Raw genomic sequence first — 24,707 nt, 5'->3', positions numbered from 1 at the left:
TTCATGTTGCAGGTTGTGGGCCACGGAATCATATTCTTTCATTTGTCTGCATGTGTTCCCTGCATTGTGTTAGGGACAACTGTATTTATTGGTGAAAGGATTACCTGGAGTTGGTCACCATAGGAGGAGAGGTGCAGGTGCACCCAGAAATCATGGACTCCTTGTGGCTGGGTTGTGTTATGACTTATGCATGTAGAGGCGCACGACTGTATGCTACAAAATCCCCATGTCGATAACAGTCTGGTAGCAGTCATAAGAGTGCACTGCAGATCAGAGGAAGTGGAGCTTATGTTCCTGAGAGAATCCTTATAAGGACCATAGACTATACTACTCAGCAGAGAGCTGCTCAATATTATCAGGGTTGATGAGATGGTTGAATACAGGCCAGGTATAGCCAGGTCATTAGATATGCTCTAAATGCATATCTCCTGTTGTAACCACATGATCTGTTCCGGCACTATCCTATATCATCTGGAAGGATAGAATGCTACACAGTGCCTGTAATGGGTGGGTTAAAATACATTTCAAAGAGAGGAGAATTAAGGTTGTGGGGTGATATGGGTACATACTCTCTGTCCTGGTTTTAAGAAGTTTGAAAATTAAATGCATTTGATGTTCTGGAAGCAGGTACTGGTGGTGAACTTCAGGTCTGCAATAACCAAGTTTTGGGGCTATCAATTTTCCTTGTTTTTTGAGGATGTAGTTGTAGTCAAGGATCACTAATGAAGAAGCACAAGGAGGCTTCCTGGGAACACTAATAGCTTTGCCTTCCTCCTGGTTCCGCCAGGTCCCCAATCTGGAAGGATAAGTCCACACTACATTTCATGGACCAGGGTAGGGAAAGGAGCTCTGTACAACAGTGTTCCCTCTAAACTGTGTGGCAGCACAGCTTCACAGGTATTTAACCAGCCCCACCAAGTCGGAGGCTCAGAGCTCCCTGTGTGGAGCTGCCTGACTGGGCAGGGCTGATTAATCATTTGTGAAGCTGTGCTGTAGTGCAGCATAGAGGGAACACTGCTGCACAACCTTCCACATCACAGAATCATATAATACTAGATCTCGAGAGATCATCAAGTCCAGTCTCCTGCCCTCATGGCACCATCTAGACCATCCCTGATTTATCTAAACTATCTCCGAAGATGGAGAGACCTCAATCTTCGTAGGTAATTTATTCCAATGCTTAACCACCCTGACAATTAGGAAGTGTTTCCTACTTTCCAACTTAAACTTCCCTTGCTGCAATTTAAGCCCATTACCTCTTGTCATATCATCGGGCATTAAAGAGAATAAATTTTCTCCTGCCTTATAACACCCTTTTAGGTATTTGAAAGCTGCTATCATGTCCCTTCTCAGTCTTCTCTTTTCCAAACTAAACAAGACCAGTTCTTTCAGTCTTCCCTTATAAGTCATGTTTTCTAAACCTTTAATTATTTTGTTGCTCTTCTCTGGACCTTCTCCAATTTCTCCACATCTTTCCTAAAATGTGGTGTCCAGAACTGGACACAGTACTCCAGTTGAGGCCTAATCAGTGCAGAGTAGAGGGGAATAATTACTTCTCATTTCTTGCTTACAACACTATTGTTAATGTGTCCCAGAATAATTGCTTTTTTCCCCCCAACGGTGTTATATTGTTGGCTCATATGTAGCTTGTGATCTACTATGACCCCTAGATACTTTTCTGCAGCACTCCTTCCTGGACATACTAAATGGGAAGTGACTGTGTGAAGTACTTTGCATTTGTCCTTATGGAACTTCACCCTATCTATGGCCATTTCTCCAGTTTGTCCAGATCATTTTGAATTATGATGCTATTCTCCAAAGCAATTGCAATGTCTCCCAGCTTGCTATCATCTGCAAACTTTATAAGCATCCTCTCTATGCCAATATCTAAATTGTTGATGAAGATATTGAACAGAACTGGTCCCAAAACTGACCTCTGCAGAACTCTACTTGTTATGACCTTCCAGCATGACTGTGAACCATTGGTAAATACTCTCTGGGCTACAATAAAGTGGGTGCATAACTGTTTGAATAGATATTCCCAACCTTCTTATCAATAAACTAGGGGAATACAGCATAGATTATGTGAGACTAGTAAAGCATTTGCTACAAAGTCTAGATATACCACATCTACCACTTTCCCCTTATCTGCAAGGCTTGTTATCCTATCAAAAAAGCGATCAGATTGGTTTGATATGATTTATTCTTTACAAATCCATGCTGTGGTTTCCTGGGTTGTCCTTATTTCCCTTTCTATAAATGGGCACTATATGTGCCCTTTTCCCATCTTCCATGACTTTTCAAAGATGATAGCTAATGGCTCAGATACCTCAATCAGCTTCTTGATTATTTTATTAAATCATAAGAGATTTACAAAGCAGTTAACTCATCTCCATGGGTTCTCAAATGAATTGGAATCCCCCATGAAGGCTAATTCTGCATGATACTGTCATTCTGATAAGTGTGAGCTGAGCCATTTGTCTCAGTGAGTGCTCTTTTTCCCCTGGTTTGGATTGCTTGTTTTCAAGACAATCTTACTATGCAGGTGGCTTTTAGAGATGGAGCGAGAGTGTATTTCTGGTGATGAGTAAGGGGTCCTTCACAGTGGCTAGGTTCCCCTAAGTGCTACAGTAATACGAAAAGTAATTATTGATATAATATCCAATCAGAGAACAAAAACGAAACCATATGCCTTAATTGCCCAGTTACGTACCATAATTAGTAAAAAAAACTTTGTTGACTTAGAGACTGTCTGCTGGATGAAATATGTTTACAAAAGGTTTTAGTCAAACAGTTATCAATAAATGAATCCATAAGAATCTGTTTGCAGATAATTCATCAGCAGAAAAAGGGGCTGCTCTCCTCATTTAAATTGTTTATTATGAGTCTTTCATTGAGCTGTACTTGTAAGTTTCTATCACAAACTCTTATGAATGGTCTCTGGTATGAGGCAAGGCCATAGTTCAAAACAGCTCATAAACGAGTGCTGAATCGTAAGCTCCCATGCACGTGGTTTACTGAATCAAGGCTGAAAACAGTTAAACACAGACCAGACTTTTATAGTGCAGTCCCCTGGTTTTATTAAAGGATTCCTCCTAACTTTGGACTTTGCTGCAAATTAACCAGGGACATTGCTGCAGATTTTGAATACAAGTTTAAGAGGGTTAGACCGGAGAGCAGTCAAGAAAAATTAATTAAAACATAAAATGGAGACATTTTAAGAACCCATTTTACTGTTGTTTCCTAGTGAATAGGAAGGGAAATGTATAAATCACATCCTTAATGTGTCTAATTGTTTGAATTAAACCACATTAAAAGGGGAAAGAAAGATTTAATTAGTGACTTCTGCTTTCATGTCAGTAATGCTCTAGGAAGGGCTCATGGGGAATCATTTGTTGAATTTCCATAGCCAATATGAAGGAAGAATTGGAAAATTTGGAAAATTTCCTAACCTGGGATAAAGTCTCCAACTATGGATACTGCTGCTAAACCATGTGCAACCAGTGACTTATCACTGGAATTCATAAACATATTTCTGAAGAGCCAATCCTTTGCAGAGGACCTAGTAGAAGCAAATGGCAGGTGTTAAAACATTCTGTGCCAAGCTGTGTGCTGTATTCACCCTACTCCACCATCTTACCAATTACAAAAGTGCTGGTCCATCAATACTTCTAATGTTTTTACCTACAAAATCTCAGGATTCTTGGGCTCCTCTGAAACAATATCTCCAGCCACCTCACACCTCACTTAGGGCTAAGCACCCTTAACTGAGGTGATCTAGCTGTGGTACCAACTTCTGTCAGACAATAACGTGCGCGCATCCATGTCCCACACAAAACATGCAGTCATGGGCACATAACATACTCCTGAAGAGATTAGATGAATCCAAAATCTGTCCATCTTTAGCAAATTCTTTGCAACATTCCTACTTGATGCATCATAATAAGAATGTCACTGATATCATCAACAAGTTCTTTTTAACCCCATGTCCCTCCTCTCTCTCCTCCTACTCCAAGAGTGAGACCCTACCCTAAACAGAGCTTTTTGTCATTTGCAAGGACCCAGAGCCAGTCTCCATGAAGACCAGTAAGGATAACCTTGCTGCTAATCGGATTAACATGGACGGCGCTTTATAGATATTATGGTACTGAGTGACAGTACAAAGCCATCCAAGTGATTAATGTTTTTCTCAGGTGACATTCACTAACTACACATGTGTTTGCCAAGTAGTGAATTGCTTCCCTCCTTGGGAGAGAGCATGGAAGTATTTTGTTTTAAACGGGTAACCACTTCATCAGGACAAACCCATAGAGGAAGTGAGCAGGACTCATTTGAATAGGAATGTTGCCAATTGATTTCAGTAGGAGTGCAATCCGGCACCGTAAGCATCATTTTATCCCTGTGACATTGGACAGAATTCTACCGAAGTGGATACCAAAGTAGATGCCACCTTCAGGCACCTGTTTGTGAGCATGTTCTGCATGAGGTATCACATTATGTTTGTTGTGCAATTCAGGGACAGTTAACCTGTGGATATACACTGTATAAACTGTTCTGTATTCAGAGAATTCTGTGCAAAAGTGGGGAACACTCAGGCTTTGGCAGAATATGTTCTGTGCCCTATTTTGTTTTTATGGTCAGATGCCCCTGGTCTTCCAGTGGCTGTACTGATAGTAATAGCATCCCTCGGTATCATTAGAAAGACTTCTCTTATTTAGCATCTTGTAGAGTTCTGGCTAATGCACTTACCCCCTTCCCTTACTTTTTTTCAACAAATAAATTAATGAACGGTGTGTGTATTTGGGTGTGCAAGTGCACACACAGCTATACTTGTTGGAGGGCAGTTAATTAAAATGTCTCTTATTTGTGCCTCCTTTGAAAAACCCTAGGTTTTAAAATCCTGCCGGAGAAACACTTAGGTTTCCACAGATACAGTTGTCACAGAAAATGGACACTGTTGTTTAGTATTAAAATCATGTATTCCAGATGTGGGCATTTGTTAGTCAGTCTACTCTAAAATGACATACTGCTGAATCTTTAAAGGGCTTCAGTTTGGGAAAGCAAAATAGGATTGGGCAAATTGCTAAAATATTTAAAGTGCAGCCTGTTAAAGCTTTTACTGTGAAGAGCATCACGTCAGAAGTTGTATGTGGTAAAAGCAAGTAATTGGCTTTCCATACCTCTGCCAGTCAGTCAGCATGGGGCTCTGTTCCGATCCCTTCTACTTCATTGCAGATGCTAATAGCAACTCTTTTGATATTTATTTTTTGGAGGGATGGGAGCGGGAAGAGAGAATATTTATGGACATGAACGTGACAGACTATTTTAAAATCAACTGAAAAGCTTATTGAAAAATCTCCCAGGCCCCAACCTAGCATTTAAAAACTTATTTTTTGTTATTTTATTAGATTTTTCCCTCCTAAAGTAGGTGTGTTGAAAACATTGGTTTAAAGGTAAATACTTTTTTTTTAACTTTGATCCCTGATTGGATATAGCTCTTGGGATATTTTCCCATCCATAATTCATAATGTTTTCCAGTTACATTATCTTTGACTTTTTTTTTCTTCCCCAGGCATGACCCTTTGTTAATTCCCGGCAACGAGCAGATTGACAACATGGATGCCAGTGTGAAAAAATATGACTCCACAGGGATGTTTCATTGGTGTCCAGCCAAGGACATTGAAAAGGTCATTTTGGTGGGTGCCTTAAAAGAATGACCATCGAAGTTCTATCCAAAGAGAGGCCTTGTTGACAATAGGAATGTGGGATGTTTAGTGGGTTAACATAGTTTTCAGTGCCATGGTTTTAAAAATGACATAGATATCAGAAATGCCATATGGGTGGATTTTGAGCCAAACCTTTTAGGTATTCAAGCCTAAAACTTTACTTACGTCACTGATAATTGGCCCCAAATCTTGAGATTATATTGACATATGGGTCAATGGGTCTACTCAGCAGCTTAAAGTTATACATGTACTTTATACCTTGTGTAGGCTCAGAGCAAGGATTATGTAAATCAGATTTACATACATAAATCACCATGTATCATTTGCCTCTTGAAAACCAAGAGATAAACTTAAATAGGGGAAAATTCACATTGACCAATAAGGAATAATGCATGATCATCTTGTTTTAAACAAGCTTGTTTGAGTGCCTTAACATGAGTAAATGGTACTGCTCGTCTACCCATCTAACAGTGTACCGGGTCTAGTGTGTATTCATTTCATTGTTAAACTGGGAGGGCCATCAAACTGACTCAAGTAATTAAAAATAATTACCGGGCCTATCACAATCTGTTACATTCAGTGAAAGTTTGTTCTGTATATGTTCATACACTCCTACCTAAGAGTAACAAGTAACTAACTCCAGATCTCAAACACACAACTGATGATATTTGAAATGAGCTCCCTGGTGGATCTTCGCTTTGTCGCAGTTTATAAAGCTTTTCTTGAGATTGCTGTCTACACTTTCCCCATGCTATTGCATGGTGTAACCAATAATGGTGACAGCCCCGGTTTATTCTAACGATTGGGGCATAAAAGGTTGTTTCCCAAGCTCCTCAGGGGTTTCTATAATAACCATGACATTGTTTGGAACTGCGATATTGGCATTTAAACAATCAATAAACTAGTCAATTCCAGGGACTAAATTGTTAGAGTTTGGTCTGAGCATTTTAAATTAATATTCATTCCAGGGTGTTCAGTAGGCCATGAGGGGCAACCTTACCATCCATTACTTCATAACAGAGAGGGATCACTAGACATGATTGTATAACAGAGGAAAAAAGAGATCAGCTATAATATTTTAAATATTTTTTCACAGATCAGTCAGGTATGACCTTAGCCTGTTCTTCTACTTTGAAAAGTATTCCTGTAAAAATCGCATTGTGGGGTTTACCTCATTTATTATATCTTTTTTTACTTCATATCAATTTTTTTTCAGTTTGCAAGTACATGATTTTTTCCCTTAACTGCCTGCTCCGTAAATTCAACCTGGGATCTGCAAGTTTTGTTGAGTTCTTTCTTGTTTCATGCATCGTCACCCGTGATACAAATCCTGTGAGCAATAGACTGCCCTCACTTACACTTACACTTGTCCACTGTCCACAAATTATGTCCGCATGTGCATCGGTGCAACCTTACCGCACAAGTGCAAATGAGGGCATAATTTGAAGATGATGGGGTTGCTCAGATGATCCTCTAGTTGAAAATTGTGTGAACAATCGTGTTGATGATGCCCAAACCAGAAAATAATTCACCTTTCTTCCCTAGGGCTTTTTTGGTTGTGCAGGGCTGACAGCAGTTAAGGGCAGCGTGTCACTCAAATCAGCAGACATGCCTTCTAATCCTTATGGGGGTTTAGTTTGTCAATTGGGAAGGTGACATTTTTACATACTTTTCAGACAAGAACAATAGTTTGGCTCAGTCTTGTAAATTCCTGATTCAGCAAAGCACTTACGGACATACATGGGACTATTCATATGCTCCAAATGCAAGCTGAAATGTTGTACAGTATCAAAGCCACGATGCTTTGCATCTTACAGGATCAAGTCCTTAATTTTCATGCAACTGAGAGCAGAATGGGGCTTTCACAGAAAAAAAATGAATACAGTTGCAATCGTGCAATTGAAAGCAGAACATTTTTTTGAAGTGACAAGAAAGAAACCTTTTGGCCAAAATCACTCCAGAGTTAGAATATGCTGCTGAGATACTGTCTTTGTGTTCCATGCAGTCTGTGTAAACTGTAAGCAGCAAAGATCCACAGCTTACTCTGTGGATGAAGAAAAAAGAATAAAAATATTGTTTTCTTGCTTCAATAAATATGTTTCCCTGACTCTGAACATAAGAATGGTCATACTAAATATCAGAGGATTCAGACAGACGATGAGTCTATGTTGTCAGAAGATAGAAAGGACTTAATAAACTGTCCTGTATGGTTCTTTCCCTTTGAGTGATCCATCCCCTGTTGTCCACTCCCAGCTTCTGACAATCAGAGGGTTATGGACACCTAGAAGATGGGTTAGTGTTCATGATCATCTTGGCTAATCATGATTGATAAACCTATTCTCCATGAAAAGCTTTTACTCCTTAGTTCCTCACAGCCCGTAGCTAAGTTTGTTGAAGATCTACCTCACTAATGGAATTTTGATGAATGAAAGGAGATATTTATTAGTGTAATGCAACAGCACCAACAGTGGATCTAGATATGACTGTCATTGTCAACTAATGACTTCATTTAATGGTTATCTCAATGTGTGGGCTGCCTTCAAGAGTGACTGGGATTAACGTCTGTCATTGAGATAAGCAGGCAGTTCTGAACACTATTTAGATATGTGCCATCAGGCTCTTCCTTCTGTCCCCTCAGATGTTCTTGGCGATGAAAAGTCACCAAAAGTCAAGTTCTTTCACCATGGTGCAAAGGACCCTCTGGGGCTTTTGGTATCTGGTGTAGACTAGAGTGGCAGAGAGGCTACTCCACTTTATTCTGGGGGTGGTGCTGGTGGCAGCTTGTCCCAGGACATAGACTTAAAGCATGTACTTACACTCAGGGGAAGTTTTTGTGACTAAGTCCAGGATCCTAGAATGAACCCTCCCCCAAGTGGCACCATGCACAGCTCAACAATATAAATGAGAATCGGGTGTAGATTTTAAGGCTCCCTTCTGTTTCTAGGTCAAGTGACATGCAAGAGGAGGAAAATTCCATTAGCTCAGACTCATCAACACAGCTATTAAATAGCAGTGAGCGGGAAAAGCATTCTGGGTTTTGACATTGTAATTTTGCTACAAGAAGTTACAATCCTTTATATGCTTTTGTAGCCAAAGGTTATAGCTGCATAAGTAAAATAGAACCATTCCTGTCAGCCCAAGAAAAACACTTTGAACCAGAGACTAATTGGAAAGCAACCCAAAACCTCAGGGTATGGACAGAGTTGTTGGAAGGCTTTTCCCACATCTAGGGGGATCTCTTTCTTGTCTCATACCACTGTCATTCAGGAGTTACTGCACTAAAGTTAGTGGAGTCATAGTGAGGTAAGTATAACTTACTTACTAGAGGATGTGGTGAAGGCTAGGACTTTAACAGGATTCAAAAAAGTGAGAAAGCGCCATTGACGGACATAACATCCATGAATCTATTAGCCAGGATGGGTAGGAATGGTGTCCCTAGCCTCTGTTTGTCTGGAAATGAGTGACAGGGAAGGGATCATGTGAGGATTGCCTGTCGTGTTCCCTCCCTCTGGGGCATCTGGTATTGGCCACTGTCAGCAGACAGGATCCTGGGCTAGATGGACCATTGGCCTGACCCAGTATGGCAGTTCTTGTGGTTTAAGAACATAACTCAAACAGAATAAGGTCTGAGTCTCTTCTTCCATTGCTTGTTTCCCACACTCTTTTCACACACCCCTCGTTCTCCTGTTGTGGACACATTACACCAAATAGAGTCACATCATTCTTTTTCATGTTGAGCACCGTTTTTTTTCTCAATTGCTTGTATTTTACAGTTCACAGCTATTCTTTTTACTCATACTGGAACATAAAGTGTTGCTCTACTAGAGTAGTGCAGGTTTGAATCACAAAGTTAAGCCATTGGTATCCTGGCCCCTTGGCACCAACATGAGGGGGAGACAGTTGCATTCCTTCATGCTTCTCATGAGGTTAGGACCCCGCATTCCCCCAATCTGCCTTATCTCTTAGTTTATAATTACTGGTTCCCCCACAGAGTGTAGCGTCCTGAATTCTCTGAAACAAATCCACCATCAGATCATCAAATGCATGGTGCACGTTTTCCATGGGGACTTACGTCAACTCAGTTATGCCACTCAAGAGGGGTGGATTGTTCACATGTTTGAACATTGTAGGCCAGTGGTCTCCAGTCTTTTAAAGCACAAGATCACTTTTTGAATTTGTCAGTCCAGGATCTACCTTAAACCCAAATATTCCCAGTCCACCCCTTCGCTCAGGCCTCACTTTGTCCCCCTCTCCTGTACGCCATCTTCACAGAGTGACATTAACACCCCCCTGCCTCTCTCTCCCCCACTCTGCAGAACAAGCAGGGGGCAGCTCTGAGGCAGCTGAAGTGTAGGCACTTGAGAGCCTCCCAGCCAAACCAGTCAGGATCACCTGTCAGAGACTCCAAGATCTACTGGTAGATCCCGATTGACTGGTTGGTGGTCACTGTTGTGATTAAACTATCCTGATTTTGCAGTGTAGACCAGGCCTCTGCTGTGAACTGCAAGCTTCAGGTGAACCATGGGCCAGGACCCCTCTGTTTATACAGCAATGACCACACTCCACACACATTCAATAATAAATGTAATAATGAATGACTTAATGTCCTGCTGTTTCGCTGTGCATGAACGATATTGTCAGAAAAAGCACATTTATTCTTGGTTTAGAATTCAGTCTGTGATTCATGCTTCTTTTTCCTCCATCTCCCCCTTCCCTAATTGTTGGGTTTTTTTTCCAGACCCGGAGCGAAGCAGCGATGACTGTGTTAAGTGGTCATGTGGTCGTTTGCATATTTGGGGATGCTACATCTGCATTGATTGGAGTGAGAAATCTAGTGATGCCATTACGCGCCAGCAACTTTCACTACCATGAACTCAAGCACATTGTATTTGTGGGGTCACTTGAATATCTGAAAAGGGAATGGGAGATGCTGCATAACTTCCCCAAGGTTTCAATCTTGCCTGTAAGTTTTAACGTCGTGATATCGATTATTTTTTTTTATTTAAAGACACCAACTGGACAGATTCATCTTGACTTTGATGATAGGCTTTTTACTTTTGTCTGGTTATCGGCCTCAGGACCTAGCCCTTCCCCTTTACTATATCTATGAAAACTCAGCCCTGTGAGACCTTATTAGAAGAAATTTGCAGCAGTGTTCAGTCCCCTTGTCAAGGATGAATTTCAGCTGCTATGAAATGTATTAGCTGCATTATCTATTGAACATTCACTCTAGTTCCCTGCGTGTAGCTAGTTCTGATGTTGTGATTTTTCTGACAGAATGACAGTACTTACTTATGACATTATTTATGCCTGGAAAACCTTTGAAAACTATTTTTTTATTATTTGTCTATCTATAACTGTAAAGGCTTGATAGATGCTGGCCTCCTAGCTCTCTTGCATATAAGGCAATGATCATAGTGTTTTCATTAAGAGCGTTTCCTTTTTAAGTGTTTACAGTTATGTAGTAAAATGCTTACCACCAAAAGTGGGAGAAATCCTGGTCCCTTTAATGTTAATGACAACGCCCCTCTCCCCTCCCCTGTTGACTTCATTGGAGTCCAGATTTCAGTCTCTTGAGTCCAATATTCCAAGGGCCCGATTCTCTACTTTCTTGTATCATCATTCACATTTGTGTAGTGAGTATGGTATGCTACCTCTGGTGTAAGTGAATGATTCATAATTCAGTATGGTTTTACACCCAGAGGTGTATATGATTTCACAAAGTGGAAGAATTAGAGGGTCAGGCCCTTGGTCAAATAGCAGAAGAGATGTCCTAGACTTTACAAAAGTTCAGTAAAGCGAGCTTGGCCATTCTGTTTTCTCAGCTCTCAATATTCTTTAATCCTTACCAGAATAAAAGAAAGTCAAGTAGAAGTTTACCATTCTTTAACATTTAAACTAATACAAGTTCAAAGCCAGAAGCTTTCAGAGTCCAATGATGAATTTAGTCTAATGTATGGGTAGAGATGACCTAACATTGGTTGTTTCCCTTAGTTTCTCTTCTGCAATTCCTGAGCAAGTGACATTTGTGCCTCACAAATGGCGTCAAGATCAAATTTTCCCCGTGAAAGATTTTTTTTCCTTGTAACTGCCAGCCCAGCAAATTCAGCCTGACATCTGAAAGTCAAGCCTCTTACATTTGCCAGTAATAAAGATTCAGCAATCAGAGCTTAGCTAACAATATTCTTGATGATGTGTGAGAGCAGAATCCAGCTGTTGCTACAGACCTATCCAAATTGAAATGCTATTTTTTGTTAATCAAATAAGGAGATACTGTACTTTTTTTAACCTGAGTTCAGAAAGCTCAAATTTGGCTCTCTGGTATGCATGCCTTAGAAAAAATAATGTGCAGCCACACAATTATGTATCATATGGGACCACTGCCTCATTCATTATTAAGGATGGACACAAAAGGGGCAGAATTAATGTTGCATGAAAACCTTGAATCTGGCATTTCCTAACTTCCGAGTGCCTGATTTTGCAACCTAAATAACGTTCTTCTCATGGGTTTGTGGCAGGGGAGGGGTGCTATGAACCAAGGACTCCTGCAGTTGGCCCATGCTCTTGTGTGAAAGCTCACAGAATTAATTCAGTGCCTTTGTTGGTACTAGTTTCAAGCACACAATCAATTCTTCTTTACTGAGTTACCTGGAGCTGTGCACTGGGCTGGGACTTGGGTGTCTACATCCAATTGATTTTTGAATGGCATCTGGGCTTCCTAATTCCTTTTTGCGTTCTTGAATATCTCCCCCAAATCCCTCACCAACATCCCCCAAAAGAAGGCAGGTCTCCATCGCTGCTGCTGACAACTCTTCTAGGAGAAACAAGATGGCTGAATTTTAAGCTGGGTGGGAAGCACGGTGCTCTAATTTGCAGACCCTAACTACCCTTTGTGCCATTCAGTATCTCCATGGAGTTCAGCAGATCGTTCCTCGTGAATGACCATGAGGAGAAGGGTGGGAGTTTCATTGCTCAGTCTTTAAGGAAGATGGTATGTGGGCTCTAGGGACACAACTTTGGACAAAGGAAATGTTTAATATCCCTGTCAGCATTAGGTCTGTGGGTACAACTCTGTAGAAGCTAAGTGAGCTATGGCTGGCACTCATATAACCCCAGTCCGAGTGCTGCCCTTGCTACCTAGATATAATACTCCGAAACTTAAGTTCTGGAATATTTAAGGCAAAAAATAAGTATTGTCTTGTGTATAAAATGTAGAAGGTTAAGTGTTGTATCTTGGTTGCCTTAGGCATGAAAAACCCCACTAACGACCACAACATTTCATTTTAAATACTGCATCCTCTGATAGGTAATTGTAGTTCCAGGGAATATTATATGAATTGTGCCTATTAACTTAACATCCAGTTTCTGTTTCCAAGGGTTTAATCACACAATTGTAAATATCAGCGTGTTTTGCTGGTAGAAGCATCAAAAACATGTATTGGAAAGGATTAACCTTTCTTGTGTATTGTTCCAGGTAGTACGCTTTTTAGAAAAATAGTTTCCTCTTGATTGCAGATCGAATGGCTAGGACACACAAAGCTTTCCTGTTTAAATTGAGATGTTTTTTTGCCCTAGACCTGCGTGAGCTGGTATTAGATAAACAGACATTTAGAACACACCCCTCATTATGTTCAGAAAGCCAGAGGTTGGCACATGATAGTGATTTAAATCAAGACAATTTCAAGTCACAGATGAGATGTAGAATGCTGGCATTATTCCTATTCCTTGTTTATTAGTAATAGCTTGACTGAGTATCGAGACTGAACCTAAAATGCTGCCATCAGCACCAACTACCCTTTAGATTAGCACACATCTCCTATTCCCTGGCACATAGTTAGACCAGCTTAATGTCAGAGCATAAAAAAGATACTTGTTAAATAATTTCCCAAAGCTCCTTCTCAATCTTTAATTTGTTTTTCTTTTTTCCCCTCTCCCTGCCCCCCTCTCTTTTTTTTTCCCACTCTGCCGAAGGGTACGCCATTAAGTCGGGCTGATTTAAGGGCTGTCAACATCAACCTCTGCGACATGTGCGTTATCCTGTCAGCCAATCAGAATAATATTGATGATGCTTCGCTGCAGGACAAGGAATGCATCTTGGCGTCACTCAACATCAAATCTATGCAGTTTGATGACAGCATTGGGGTCTTGCAGGCTAATTCCCAAGGTAAGAACTGCCCTATAATACTTCTCTGCCATGCCTACAGGGGACAGGACCTGGCAGGAAGAATATCCCTCACTCAGTAATTCAAAGAACCTTACATCAGCTTGCTTGACAGTTAAACCTGCTGATTGGTATGATGGCTTTTAAAGGGACAGTCACATAGTTTCCCTGCTGCATCACAAAGCAAATAGGGAGCAGCGGGGAATGAATGAACCGAGATTTTAATTTTTAAATGTGTTGCTCTTTCTCTTCCCTCCTACCCCCAACTGCACCTTTGATTGCTCAAGCTACACAATTCTGTTCGCTCTGGATTCCACGAAACAAAGTTGCGAAGATAAGCCAACTCGGGCTATCAGTGGCATGAAGGTACATGCTGGCTGATATTTGGCTACAGTCCGGTGTTCACAGCAAATAACAGCCAAATGCCATGCAAGGTAAAAGAAAAGAAAGATCATTTAAACTGAGGATTCTTTACATTTTTGGTGCTTTCTTGCTCTTTGTTGTGAGAAAAAGCCCCAGAGAATTGATTTCTTTGGCAAGTACAGCTCCCATAAAGGCACAGAACAAATCTCTCAGTCTTACAGCCTGCTTCATAAGTGTCCCAAGGCCATTTTACACCATCTGTGCTGGTAATCCATCCTAAGGTGCCCTATGTAGTTCCCTCAGTGTGGCGCCAGCTTTCGTTACTCTCTGCGGAACTGCAGACAGTAGTGGCCTCTCTTAAACCTTTTAAACTGATGCAGTGAATTATTCCTCCAGAGCTATTCTAACGGCTGGTGCAGAAGGGCGATACTATGGCCCATGCTGTCCTTTTCCCTCCTGTAAACACCAACCTTGTACAACCTGGAGGTACATGAGAACGGAGATTAAGTCCATCCTTGGATAGGGAGTATGGCTGGAAGGAAGGTCTCTTGTGACCTCCCCTCCACAGCCTAAAGACAGAATGAAATTTCAAAGCACATTGATTGCTACGTTGATAGGTTTCGAACCACTCAAATGGAGTGACTTCGACTGCTGCTGATGAGATGAGCACGTAGCTCTTGTGTCAGCAGAGGAGGGAGGCTTTGAATCAGACCCGAACTTTTGTATGTGGGCTAACCAGTATAGCTGGTGTGAAAAAGTAATTAGACTTTGGAACTCATTGCCACATGATTTCAGAGGCCAAGAAGTTAGCAAGATTCAGAGTGATTGGATATTTATAGGGATAGCAAGCTGAGAGTTAGAAATTTGCTTAAACTCTGGAGCATGAAATGTTATCCTAATGACTAATAGTTAAGACCTCGCTAGTGTGACAGAAATGCCACCATACGTAGCTATGGAATAATTTTACACTTTCATCCAAAAAATCTGCTGCTAGCTGGGATATTAGACTATGGGTATGCAAAGGATATGGGAGTTCCTAGTGGAAGGTGTGCAAAGGGTAATGGAGGGGACCAGTGATTTGGGTTTGTTTGTTTGTTTATGGTCATGGACCAGATAGGTTTCCCCCTAGTGATCTGGCCTTCTTCCATGTGCTGGAGCAGAAGGTAACAGTTGGGCTGTAACACATGACCCTCCCCCGCAATGTGCTGATTAGGAGTAAGCAGGAGAAAATTCTTCCCAGCTTTGTGCAGGAGACCAGAGGCTGACAATCTGGGACTTAGCAAGGAAAAGCTTGTGCCAGTTTAAAGTGTAGACTCAAGAGAATGGAAGCTCATAATAGCTCTGTCTGCATGAATCAGTCTGTATTCCCATGGAATGTTCCCTGGATCATGTAGCTCCTGAGTGGCAGGATCCAAAGGAACAGAAAGTATCTGAAGGCATGTTTCTGGGACTGCAGCAGACAAACTATCACATGACCCTAAGACAGAAAAAGAGGGGCCTGGCAGAAAGAACAATGTTCACCAAAGGCAGATCAATACTTGAATGTATTATTCTTGGTTTTACTGTAAGTTCTTCTCAGTGTAAGGGTACGTCTAGACTACACACTTTTGTCGACAGAAGTTTTGTCGACAGATACTGTCGACAAAACTTCTGTCGACATAGAGCGTGTAGACACATTCAGTTCTGTCGACAAAGCAAGCTGCTTTGTCGACAGAACCCTGTAGTCTAGACGCAACCCTACAGGCAATAACACCTTCTGTCGACAGAACTCTGTCGACAGAAGGTGTTATGCCTTGTAAAATGAGGTTTACCAGCGTCGACAAAACTGCTGAGTTCTGTCGACGTTATGTCGACAGAACTCAGCGGTAGTGTAGACGCTGGTATAGTTTTGTCGACAAAAGTCCACTTTTGTTGACAAAACTCAGTAGTCTAGACACACCCTAAGTTTCCTTCGGTCTCAAATGTAAATCTCTGTAGACAGGCCAATCAACATTCCAGGCTGGGGCAAAATTATTTACCAGCTCTGGTTTGAGCATATTTTTAGTGGATGCCCACAACTTTTTTAATTACCTGTGTAGTCATCTCACTATGATTCTGATGACATGTAAAATATCATATGAAAATGTTTATCAAACGTCCTTCACTCCTGATAAAGACCGTGGCAGCAGTGTTTAGTGTGGTGCGTTTCTTAGTCCCTCACTGCCCACAGCCATCAAAAAGGCCTCTTAGGGTCACACCTCCATATTTGAGCAAGAAGTTGCTAGGTGAAAGAAGATGACATTGAAAACTTATCACAAATCTTCCACATCATTACCAACATCTGTGTGTGACGCTTCCATGGTAGCATTACTTCTCAGTATCAGGGAAGGCTTGCTTTCCTACTCCACTGAAATGGGTTTGAGGTTTGTTTGTTTTTTTCCATTTGTGGCTTCTATACGTTATTTAGACATGTGGTGGCTCCATTTTTAAAATCAGGCCTTCTCTCTGATTGTATCCACTATCTAAATACTTATAATAATACATGCACAAACTCAATAAGTACAGCAAAGTTGACATGCATGAAACACATGAGCTATGTAGAACTAAGCAAGCTCACATCCTTTTCCTTCTCTAATCACGCTTCAGATTCATTTAAAATTCTGTCTCCCTCCTGCTGTTAGGGACCCCTTGGTTTCTTCTGGCCCTGTTCAGTGTGGCTAAAGAGCAGAAGCTTTACCTTGTTGCTAACCTCAGTGCTCGGGCACAAACACTAGTCCTGCTATTCTTTGCATGCAAAGAATCTGCCGAAGTCGAGAGGAATTCTCTCTCCAAGCATCACACCGGGGCCACAGAAGTCCATAATAAAGGGATACAAATTTGGCTTTTGCAGAACAGAGCCCAAGCAAGAGTTAAAAAGAGTGGAGTAGGGGCACAGTTTAAGCCTCCTTGACATCTTTCATTGGAGGAGGAATGGATTATGCTGCACCTTATAAAAGGCTTGGAGGAAATTCCCATTGCAGAATACTCTGCCTGAAGAACATGTCTGGGGCACAGGAAAAAGATCAATGTGCATTTTAAACATGTGGCAGGTTTATACAAATTTTCCAACTCACTTGAAAAGCAAACTACTATCCCCTCTTCCACCCACCGCTTCCATGGAAAACCGTTACCGTCTCCATAGCTTGCACCATTTACGTATCTACAACCTCTGAACTGGTTACATTGCTTTCAACACAGGAGCTTTCCTTGAAAGATCTTTAATACCACGGCTATATTGTCAGACAAAATTAGATCAATAGGGGGCATAAACTTGTCAGGCAATTGTATCCAATGTGACATTTTGTCTATGAGATGCGGTTTTAACGTAGAGTAGGCACAACTATGGTGACAATTATACAAACCACATGATCCAGCTTTCTGCTGGTCAGCAAACAACATAACAGAACCACTTTGGTTGCCCACAAAGTGCCTTTGTTTACAATGATCTATCACCAGTTATAATTAAGCGTTTTTGTATTATTTAACACACTCGTTTATCCAGGCAGAACATTTCAATTCACTTCAGCTTGTACAACTCTTGCCAAAGTGGGCCTTTCTGGTTCTGAATAGACGGTGTTTGGGAAATTTACTTATCCCTATGCAGCTATCTCTTCCCTCTTCTGTACCCCATCAAAGGTCATCTTTATTTGGGTATGAATTCAGTCAAAAATTGGGAATCTTAATGAGTTTTTGCAATGCTGTTTAAATAGCCTCTGGGGTGTTGCCATGTAGTCAGTACAATTGTGCAGTTAAGGGAAAGTACAATCTTACAATCAAGGCTGACATTTGTTTTCTTTTTAGATGGGCCAAACATAAATTATAATAGCAATAATTTCATTGATAGGGTTTTTTTCCTCTGAGCAAAAAACTGCCACCTGTTTGTTCCTGTGAGATTTTCCCACCACCTCTGACCTCTATCTCTTCCCCTCCACACAACCACCTTTTCTTTTTAAATCTTCGGCCTCTCAGAGATTTATTGGAGCAAATATGTTCTGTCTAGGTTGAAGGAGCTTTTGTGACCTAGAAATAGACTGCGGGATGCATGTATTTATCATGTCTCTGTACCTTTTTTAAAACATTTGTACGCAAATACTGCTCAAGTCCACTGTGGTGAATGTGCTACCCACTAACGGCAATTGTCATTGAAATGAAAGTCCACTCATGAACTTTCCATTTTGTTTAATTGACAAAGCTTGCAGTTAAATGTTCCCAGGCTTTTTACTTATGTTGTTTAAAGACTTCTTGGTTGACTTAAAATGAGCTTGAAAATGGGGCAGACAGAGGATAATTAATAATTACATACATGTATTTATACATATTACATGCACAAACAAACACACACTCTATAATCTAAATATTATATATGTGTTGGTCCTTGGGTGTAAAATTTAGATCTGAACTCAAACTCAGAAATAAATTATGGACCCCAAATACCCAGAAACTGCGGGAAGTTTGTGCCTATCTTCTAATTTGAACTGCTTATAACTTTGCCAAATTTTAATTGTGTGGGCAGAAATGATCTATTCACAGCGTCTGCCTCAGGCTCAACTACTTTGGAAAGTTTCAATGAGAACTATTTCACTGCTTCTGGGAACAAGGCGCGGGGGGAGGGGAAATACATAGATGACATTTTGTTTGAGCACTAGTGCTGTCCTGATTTTGAAGCAACAATACAAAAATTGGTAGGGTATGGACATGTGCTGATCTTGTAAAAATCTGCCCAAATTTGGCTGAGTTATAAGCCTTTTAAAAATGCCACATGCTCAGTAGAAACTCCTTGGAATTTAGCAACTAAAAAAATCCAAAGATTCCGTCCTCACTGAGCATGCTCATCCGCTCATGGTTCCTACATGCATTCCACTTACTGAAGATTCCATCCTCGCTGTCAGACTGCACATACGCTACCCTCGCGGAGCGACAGGGCACCTCAGCTGTATTCACTGGTTCTGGTTGCATTGCCTAGGGTGCATTGAAACCAAGAGCAGGAAGCCCGTTTCTCTTGTGCTTTCAATTTCTGGGTTCACCTCTACAAAGAGGCCTATGAAATGGGTATTGCAGAGCCAGCTACGATGGCTTAAATGGTAGTTAGCTGAGGAATTCCCACTATGGGGGAATCCCTGGCTAGCACAAAGCTAATTCTTCAGAGCTGAGGTGCATTCAGCTAAACCACACAGACCACGTAAGCTGTATATTAAACATAATACCTTTGTAGCTGCAGCTCCATTTATAAAAGACAGGTCTTATCTGAAGCTTTATATATCCAATAAAGCTCTGTTTAAATGACATTCTAGTGTTTGCAATACAGCTAAACCAAACTGGAACAAAGGTCCGAGTGACTCCTGTGCACACATTGTATTAAGCTGCTCTGGAAAAATAAAGCTAATTTAGATTTGGTGGTGGCTCTTCATCTCCTCTCAAAACAGAGGTCTAACTAGGGTACGTCTAAACTACACTCTGTTTTTGAAAGATGCTCTATATTCTTCTAAACTCACTTTTGAAAGCTCTGCTTTCGAAAGTGAAAGCAGTCTGGATGCGTTTTTTTCGGGAAAAAAACCCTTTTTCGTAAAAACCGCATAAACCTCATTTTTTAAGGAAGAGCAGGGGGTTCTTTTGAGAGAGGGGTTTTTTTCTGAAGAAACTGCATCCCAGACTACTTTCACTTTTGAAAGCTCTGCTTTTGAAAGTGAAATTGGAAGAAGGTATGCAAATCCCCGTGGAATTTGCATATCCTCTTTCGAAAGTAGAGCATAGTCTAGACATAGCCCAAGTGATGAAGAGGCCTCTACTGAAACAGCTCTGGCAAGCCTTGGAAAAAAATTAAGCATCAAATCAGGAAAGCTGAGGGAAGAATGGCATCTTCAAGTAACCAAGCAGGCCCTTAAAAAGGTGTCAGAGCTCAAACAATTACACTGAGAGGTGCTGGCACTCTGCTTATTTATAAGTACAGGCAGTCCCCGAGTTACGCGGATCCGACTTATGTCGGATCCGCAGTTACGAACGGGGCCCGTCTCCCTGGTCTCCAGCAGACCAGGGACAGGAAGCACAGCGGCGGAGCACGCGGGCAGCGGACAGCCCAGACGCGTCTGGGCTGTCCGCTGCCCGTGTGTTCTTCCGCTTTGCTCCCCGTCCCCCTGGTCTGCAGACCAGGGAGATGGGGAGCAAAGCAGAGCAAAGCCGCGGAGCCCGAGGGCAGCAGGACAGCCACGGCGCGTCTGGGCTGTCCCGCTGCCCCCGTGCTCCGCGGCTTTGCTCCGGATGCCTGTGGTACAGCAGCTGGGGCGCTGCCGGTTGGTCCCGTAGCGCCGCTCTGGGCGCTACTGGACCAACCCGGCAGCACCCCAGCTGCTCTGCCCCAGGCGTCCTGATTCAGCCACTGCTGGTCAGTTTCAGCAGCGGCTGAATCAGGACGCCTGGGGCAGAGCAGCTTGGGTGCTGCTGGGTTGGTCCAGTAGCGCCAAGGAGCAGCGGCGCTACTGGACCAACCCAGCAGCACCCCAGCTGCTCTGCCCCAGGCGTCCCCAAGTCAACCGCTGCTGAAACTGACCAGTGGCTGACTACAGGAAGCCCCTGCCCCGGGCTTCCTGGAATCAGCCGCTGATCAGTTTCAGCAGCAGCTGACTTGGGGATGCCTGGGGTTCTTAAGTTGAATCTGTATGTAAGTCAGAACTGGCGTCCAGATTCAGCCGCTGTTGAAACTGATCAGTTTCAGCAGCGGCTGAATCTGGACGCCAGTTCCAACTTACATACAGATTCAACTTAAGAACAAACCTACAGTCCCTATCTTGTACGTAACCCGGGGACTGCCTGTACTTCCCTGATTTGCCTGACTACATGCGGTTGGACTTCCCATGGGGGTTGACTTCCTAATGTGCGTATTTCAGTGGGGATTTTTTCGCCAATTCCCACCGTCATACGTGCTGCAGTAATGTGGCCCACTCATAAATATTGGCTTTCATTGCAGGATCAATGTTGTTTGATGAATTTTAATCTGCCTCTGATTAAGGGGCCATTTTAGGAAGCTCTCTCTCACAACATTTCTAAAATATAGACTGCCTCCAAATGTCCAGGGTGCGTGACTCTGGATTTGCAGTGTGGATTTGCATTGGCAGTGTATTGCAACAACTCCAGTAACTTTTTCTCCTCCTTTTGTTCGCTACCCTCTAGGGGAATATTTATCTCATGCTCCCACCCAGCACTGAACTTTCAGAATATTTTCTTTTTCAAATCCCACATGATTGGAATTTCACTTGTTTTTTTTACCCACCAGATAATCCAAGCTCAACACAAAATATTTGTCTTCAATTGTAACTAAAACTGTTATTTGGCTTCCTTCCCAAAAAACAGAAAGACAATTATACTTAACTGTTTAGAGATATATAAACAGTGTACAAGAGTAGCCTCCGGGTAGTAACTTTAGATACTTTGCCCAATAATTTTCTTTTATAGGTTAATGATTTAGGTCTTATTTTGACTCCTATATAATAAGAGCAGCACATTTCATTAAAGCCACTTATTAAACAATAAAGAAAAGCCAACTTATGGCTCCAAGCAGGTCTAAAGTACAGAAAGCAAGGCTGTACAATTGCTTTTCTCCCAGGGATATTATAAGACAGATAACCACTGTGCTGAAATACATATGCACTTGCTACAATCAGTGCAGCTGTTTTCTGAACGACTTCAACTTACAAAGCTCTCTCAAGTGGTGAAATACTGTTCCTAGGGAAAATTCTCATAAGACTTCCATTTACAATCCTGGTAATAGATCCTCCAACAAAAATACTTTAGGGTTTTTTTTCTCCTTGATTCTAAGAGGAGGAAACTCCTGAGTAATATATTTCTCATTCATCATGGAAGGTTCTTGTGGGGGAAATCATATAAAATCGAGTAAATATGTTCAAAAAATTACACTTGCTTCACAATGTAGCAGATTACACAGGTGAAATATAACTTGAAATCCTTAAGCTTTTCCTATTCAGTCTATTTCTTGCTGAAGTTAGTGCTATTTTCCCCAGCAATTTCCAAGGAAGCTGCAGCAGGATCTAAGGCCAGGTCTACACTAGACTTGGAAGGTCCATTAAGGTATACAATTCCAGGTAGGTGAAATACATAGCTGGAGTCAGCTTACCTTAAGCCAAGCGTGGTGCCATCTTCATAATGGGAATAGCGGCGCCATTCAGAGCTGGCCTCAGCATTTGATTTAGCAAGTCTTAACTAGACCCCTTAAATTGAATGCCAGAAGATCGATCTCCAGCATGGCAAGTGGAGATGTGGCCTAAATGAGAGGACAGAAATACACTGAAGGAGTTTGTTAGTCACTGAGTTGAATTGAATGATTGTGAAACAATGCTAATGAAATCCAACAGTTATAAAATGAATGCACCCTTTTGGGGCCCAATCTTGTGCCCTGTATGCAGGAAATCTCTCATAAAAACTAATGCCTACTTTTAGAAGAAAGACCATACAAGTTACCAGTGGGATATAACTTAAATACATCAATAGCAGTAGATGATTTTCATTTAAAATTCTGGGACATATATGCAGTGTTATCAGTATTAGAAGTCAGAAAAGTTCTTTATCTTATCTTATCCCGTTTGCGTTGTCTTCAGATTCTTGTTCAGTCAATGTTTCCCATCAGTTCCAAGTATGATTGTGTCAATGGTGAATAGGTGACACTTGCATGCCATGTTGGTTAGAAACATAGCCAACATATAGCAATTCAAGTTCAAAAAGCAAACGGCTGGGAATTAATTTGCATCAATATTGTAGAAGATGCTTTTTGTTGAGTGCTGAATATTATTACTTTCTGGTTTTGTGGCTAACTCCTCTGTACTTCCCAACATCAAACTAAAACACGTAAAGCAAACACCAGACATCCTTCAAAACATAACATTGATAATCAGCATCTGGGTTTGTCAAGAGAACTTGGTTTATAATAACCAAATCCCGTTCCTCACACAAAGCAAGACCTGTGCAACTAATCAGGAATGGTATTTTCCCCTTAACCAGTTGTCAGTGTATCTAGCAGCTAAATTTTATCTATAATAAAACCGCAGCCTTCTATAGACTTCATTTGATCACATGTCCACCAGCTATGTCCACTTGCCAGCATGCCCTAAAGACAGACATACCCAACCCATGATGCTATGCCAGTGCAAGTGTTCCAGAAAGGCTATTTAGAGTGGATCCACATTCCTGCATGCCCTGTGATTTCCATATGCAATCAAAGGTGAAAGGTTTAAAAAAAAAACCCTGAGAAAATTACATCTGATCATCCCCGTGAATCTGTTAAATTGATTATTCACATTGAATACCAGGTATTTAATTACTCAGTTCCAAAGATGAGAAAAAGAAATCAGTTCTGTTTAGCTTTTAAAATAATTGTGTAATTTTTGCCAGGAATGGCTGGATTTAGCTGGTTCTCAGAACGTCTCTTGAGTAGAATCTGCTGTCATAAACTTGATGACGTTAGTGTGAAAGTTCATGGTATAAAAAGATCAATTAATGGTTTGCGGTTCTTCTGCATAATAAACACGGCTATAAATCTGATCCATCCTAAACTTAGAATTGACCTTTACTTTGGGGTGAGGAAATGGTTCACGAGCTCTGAAAAGGGCTTTGTGATATCCTACTGGGCAAAATTATTTTAATTTCCAAGACTTTTACACATTTCCAATGTTATTAGACATTGGAAGGAATGCTAGATAAAGGGTGTCTATAAATGTAGGTCTCTTTTGGGTGGCACATAAACACTTACAGTTGAGCTAGAGACATACATCTAAAATTTATTTCCATTCAGTCCAATGGAACTTGTACCGTTGACCTCTGTGGGAGAAGAGTTAGGCAAAGCTGAACACTTCTGAGAATCTCACATTAAAATGTCAACTCTATATTATGTATTCAGATTTATAGCACATTATAAAAAAATGCACTTATCCCAATTAGCTGGGCTATTAAGAGTTTCAGTGTTTGAAAATTGGTCTTCAAAACAAATGACTAAAGTAGCAAAAGGGAGTCTAAGTGAGTTGGGAACCTAAATCCCATTTTTCAAGAGACTTCAAAGCATGTATGACTTTCACTGAGACCAAGCTCTTAAGTCTATTGAAAAATAGGTTCCTAAATCACTCAGGACACTTTGAAAATTATATCTTTAACCGGAAACCAGAACATCTCTAAATCCTGACTGGCAAAAATGCTAGGATCAACAGGAGCGATGGTAGGAGCTTTAATTTGAGGATCGTGCTTATTTAAGAACACTCTTGCTTTGCATATTCCATGGGTGATCGTGGAACTTGAAAGAAAAGAGAAGACATCCATGGCAGCGAGAGCATCCCAAAACTCTGAGAGGGGTTAGCTGTTCTTTTTTTAAATAAATATTTCAGAAGTTCAGCTGGACAGTATGGGATTAACCAGTAAACTCAGCAGCAAATTGACCATTGGGG

The 24,707-nt window shown here is 41.3% G+C and overlaps 1 protein-coding gene across 27 annotated transcripts in view; it reads left to right on the top strand.

Annotated features, from left to right (window-relative positions):
• The window catches only part of KCNMA1 (potassium calcium-activated channel subfamily M alpha 1), a 742,164-nt gene that overhangs the window by 666,227 nt on the left and 51,230 nt on the right, over positions 1-24,707 (top strand). For all 27 annotated transcript variants that reach the window (XM_075934710.1, XM_075934709.1, XM_075934712.1 and 24 more), the window contains 3 exons: positions 5,573-5,696; positions 10,465-10,689; positions 13,698-13,890. In XM_075934710.1, coding sequence (XP_075790825.1) covers positions 5,573-5,696; positions 10,465-10,689; positions 13,698-13,890 — 542 coding nt within the window. The remainder of the gene's footprint in view (positions 1-5,572; positions 5,697-10,464; positions 10,690-13,697; positions 13,891-24,707) is intronic.

The sequence above is a fragment of the Pelodiscus sinensis genome, chromosome 8 (assembly GCF_049634645.1).
Source record: "Pelodiscus sinensis isolate JC-2024 chromosome 8, ASM4963464v1, whole genome shotgun sequence".
In the NCBI taxonomy this organism is placed as follows: Eukaryota; Metazoa; Chordata; order Testudines; family Trionychidae; genus Pelodiscus; species Pelodiscus sinensis.
Note: the sequence above shows the minus strand (reverse complement) of the source record. Positions and strands in the feature narration are given on the sequence as shown.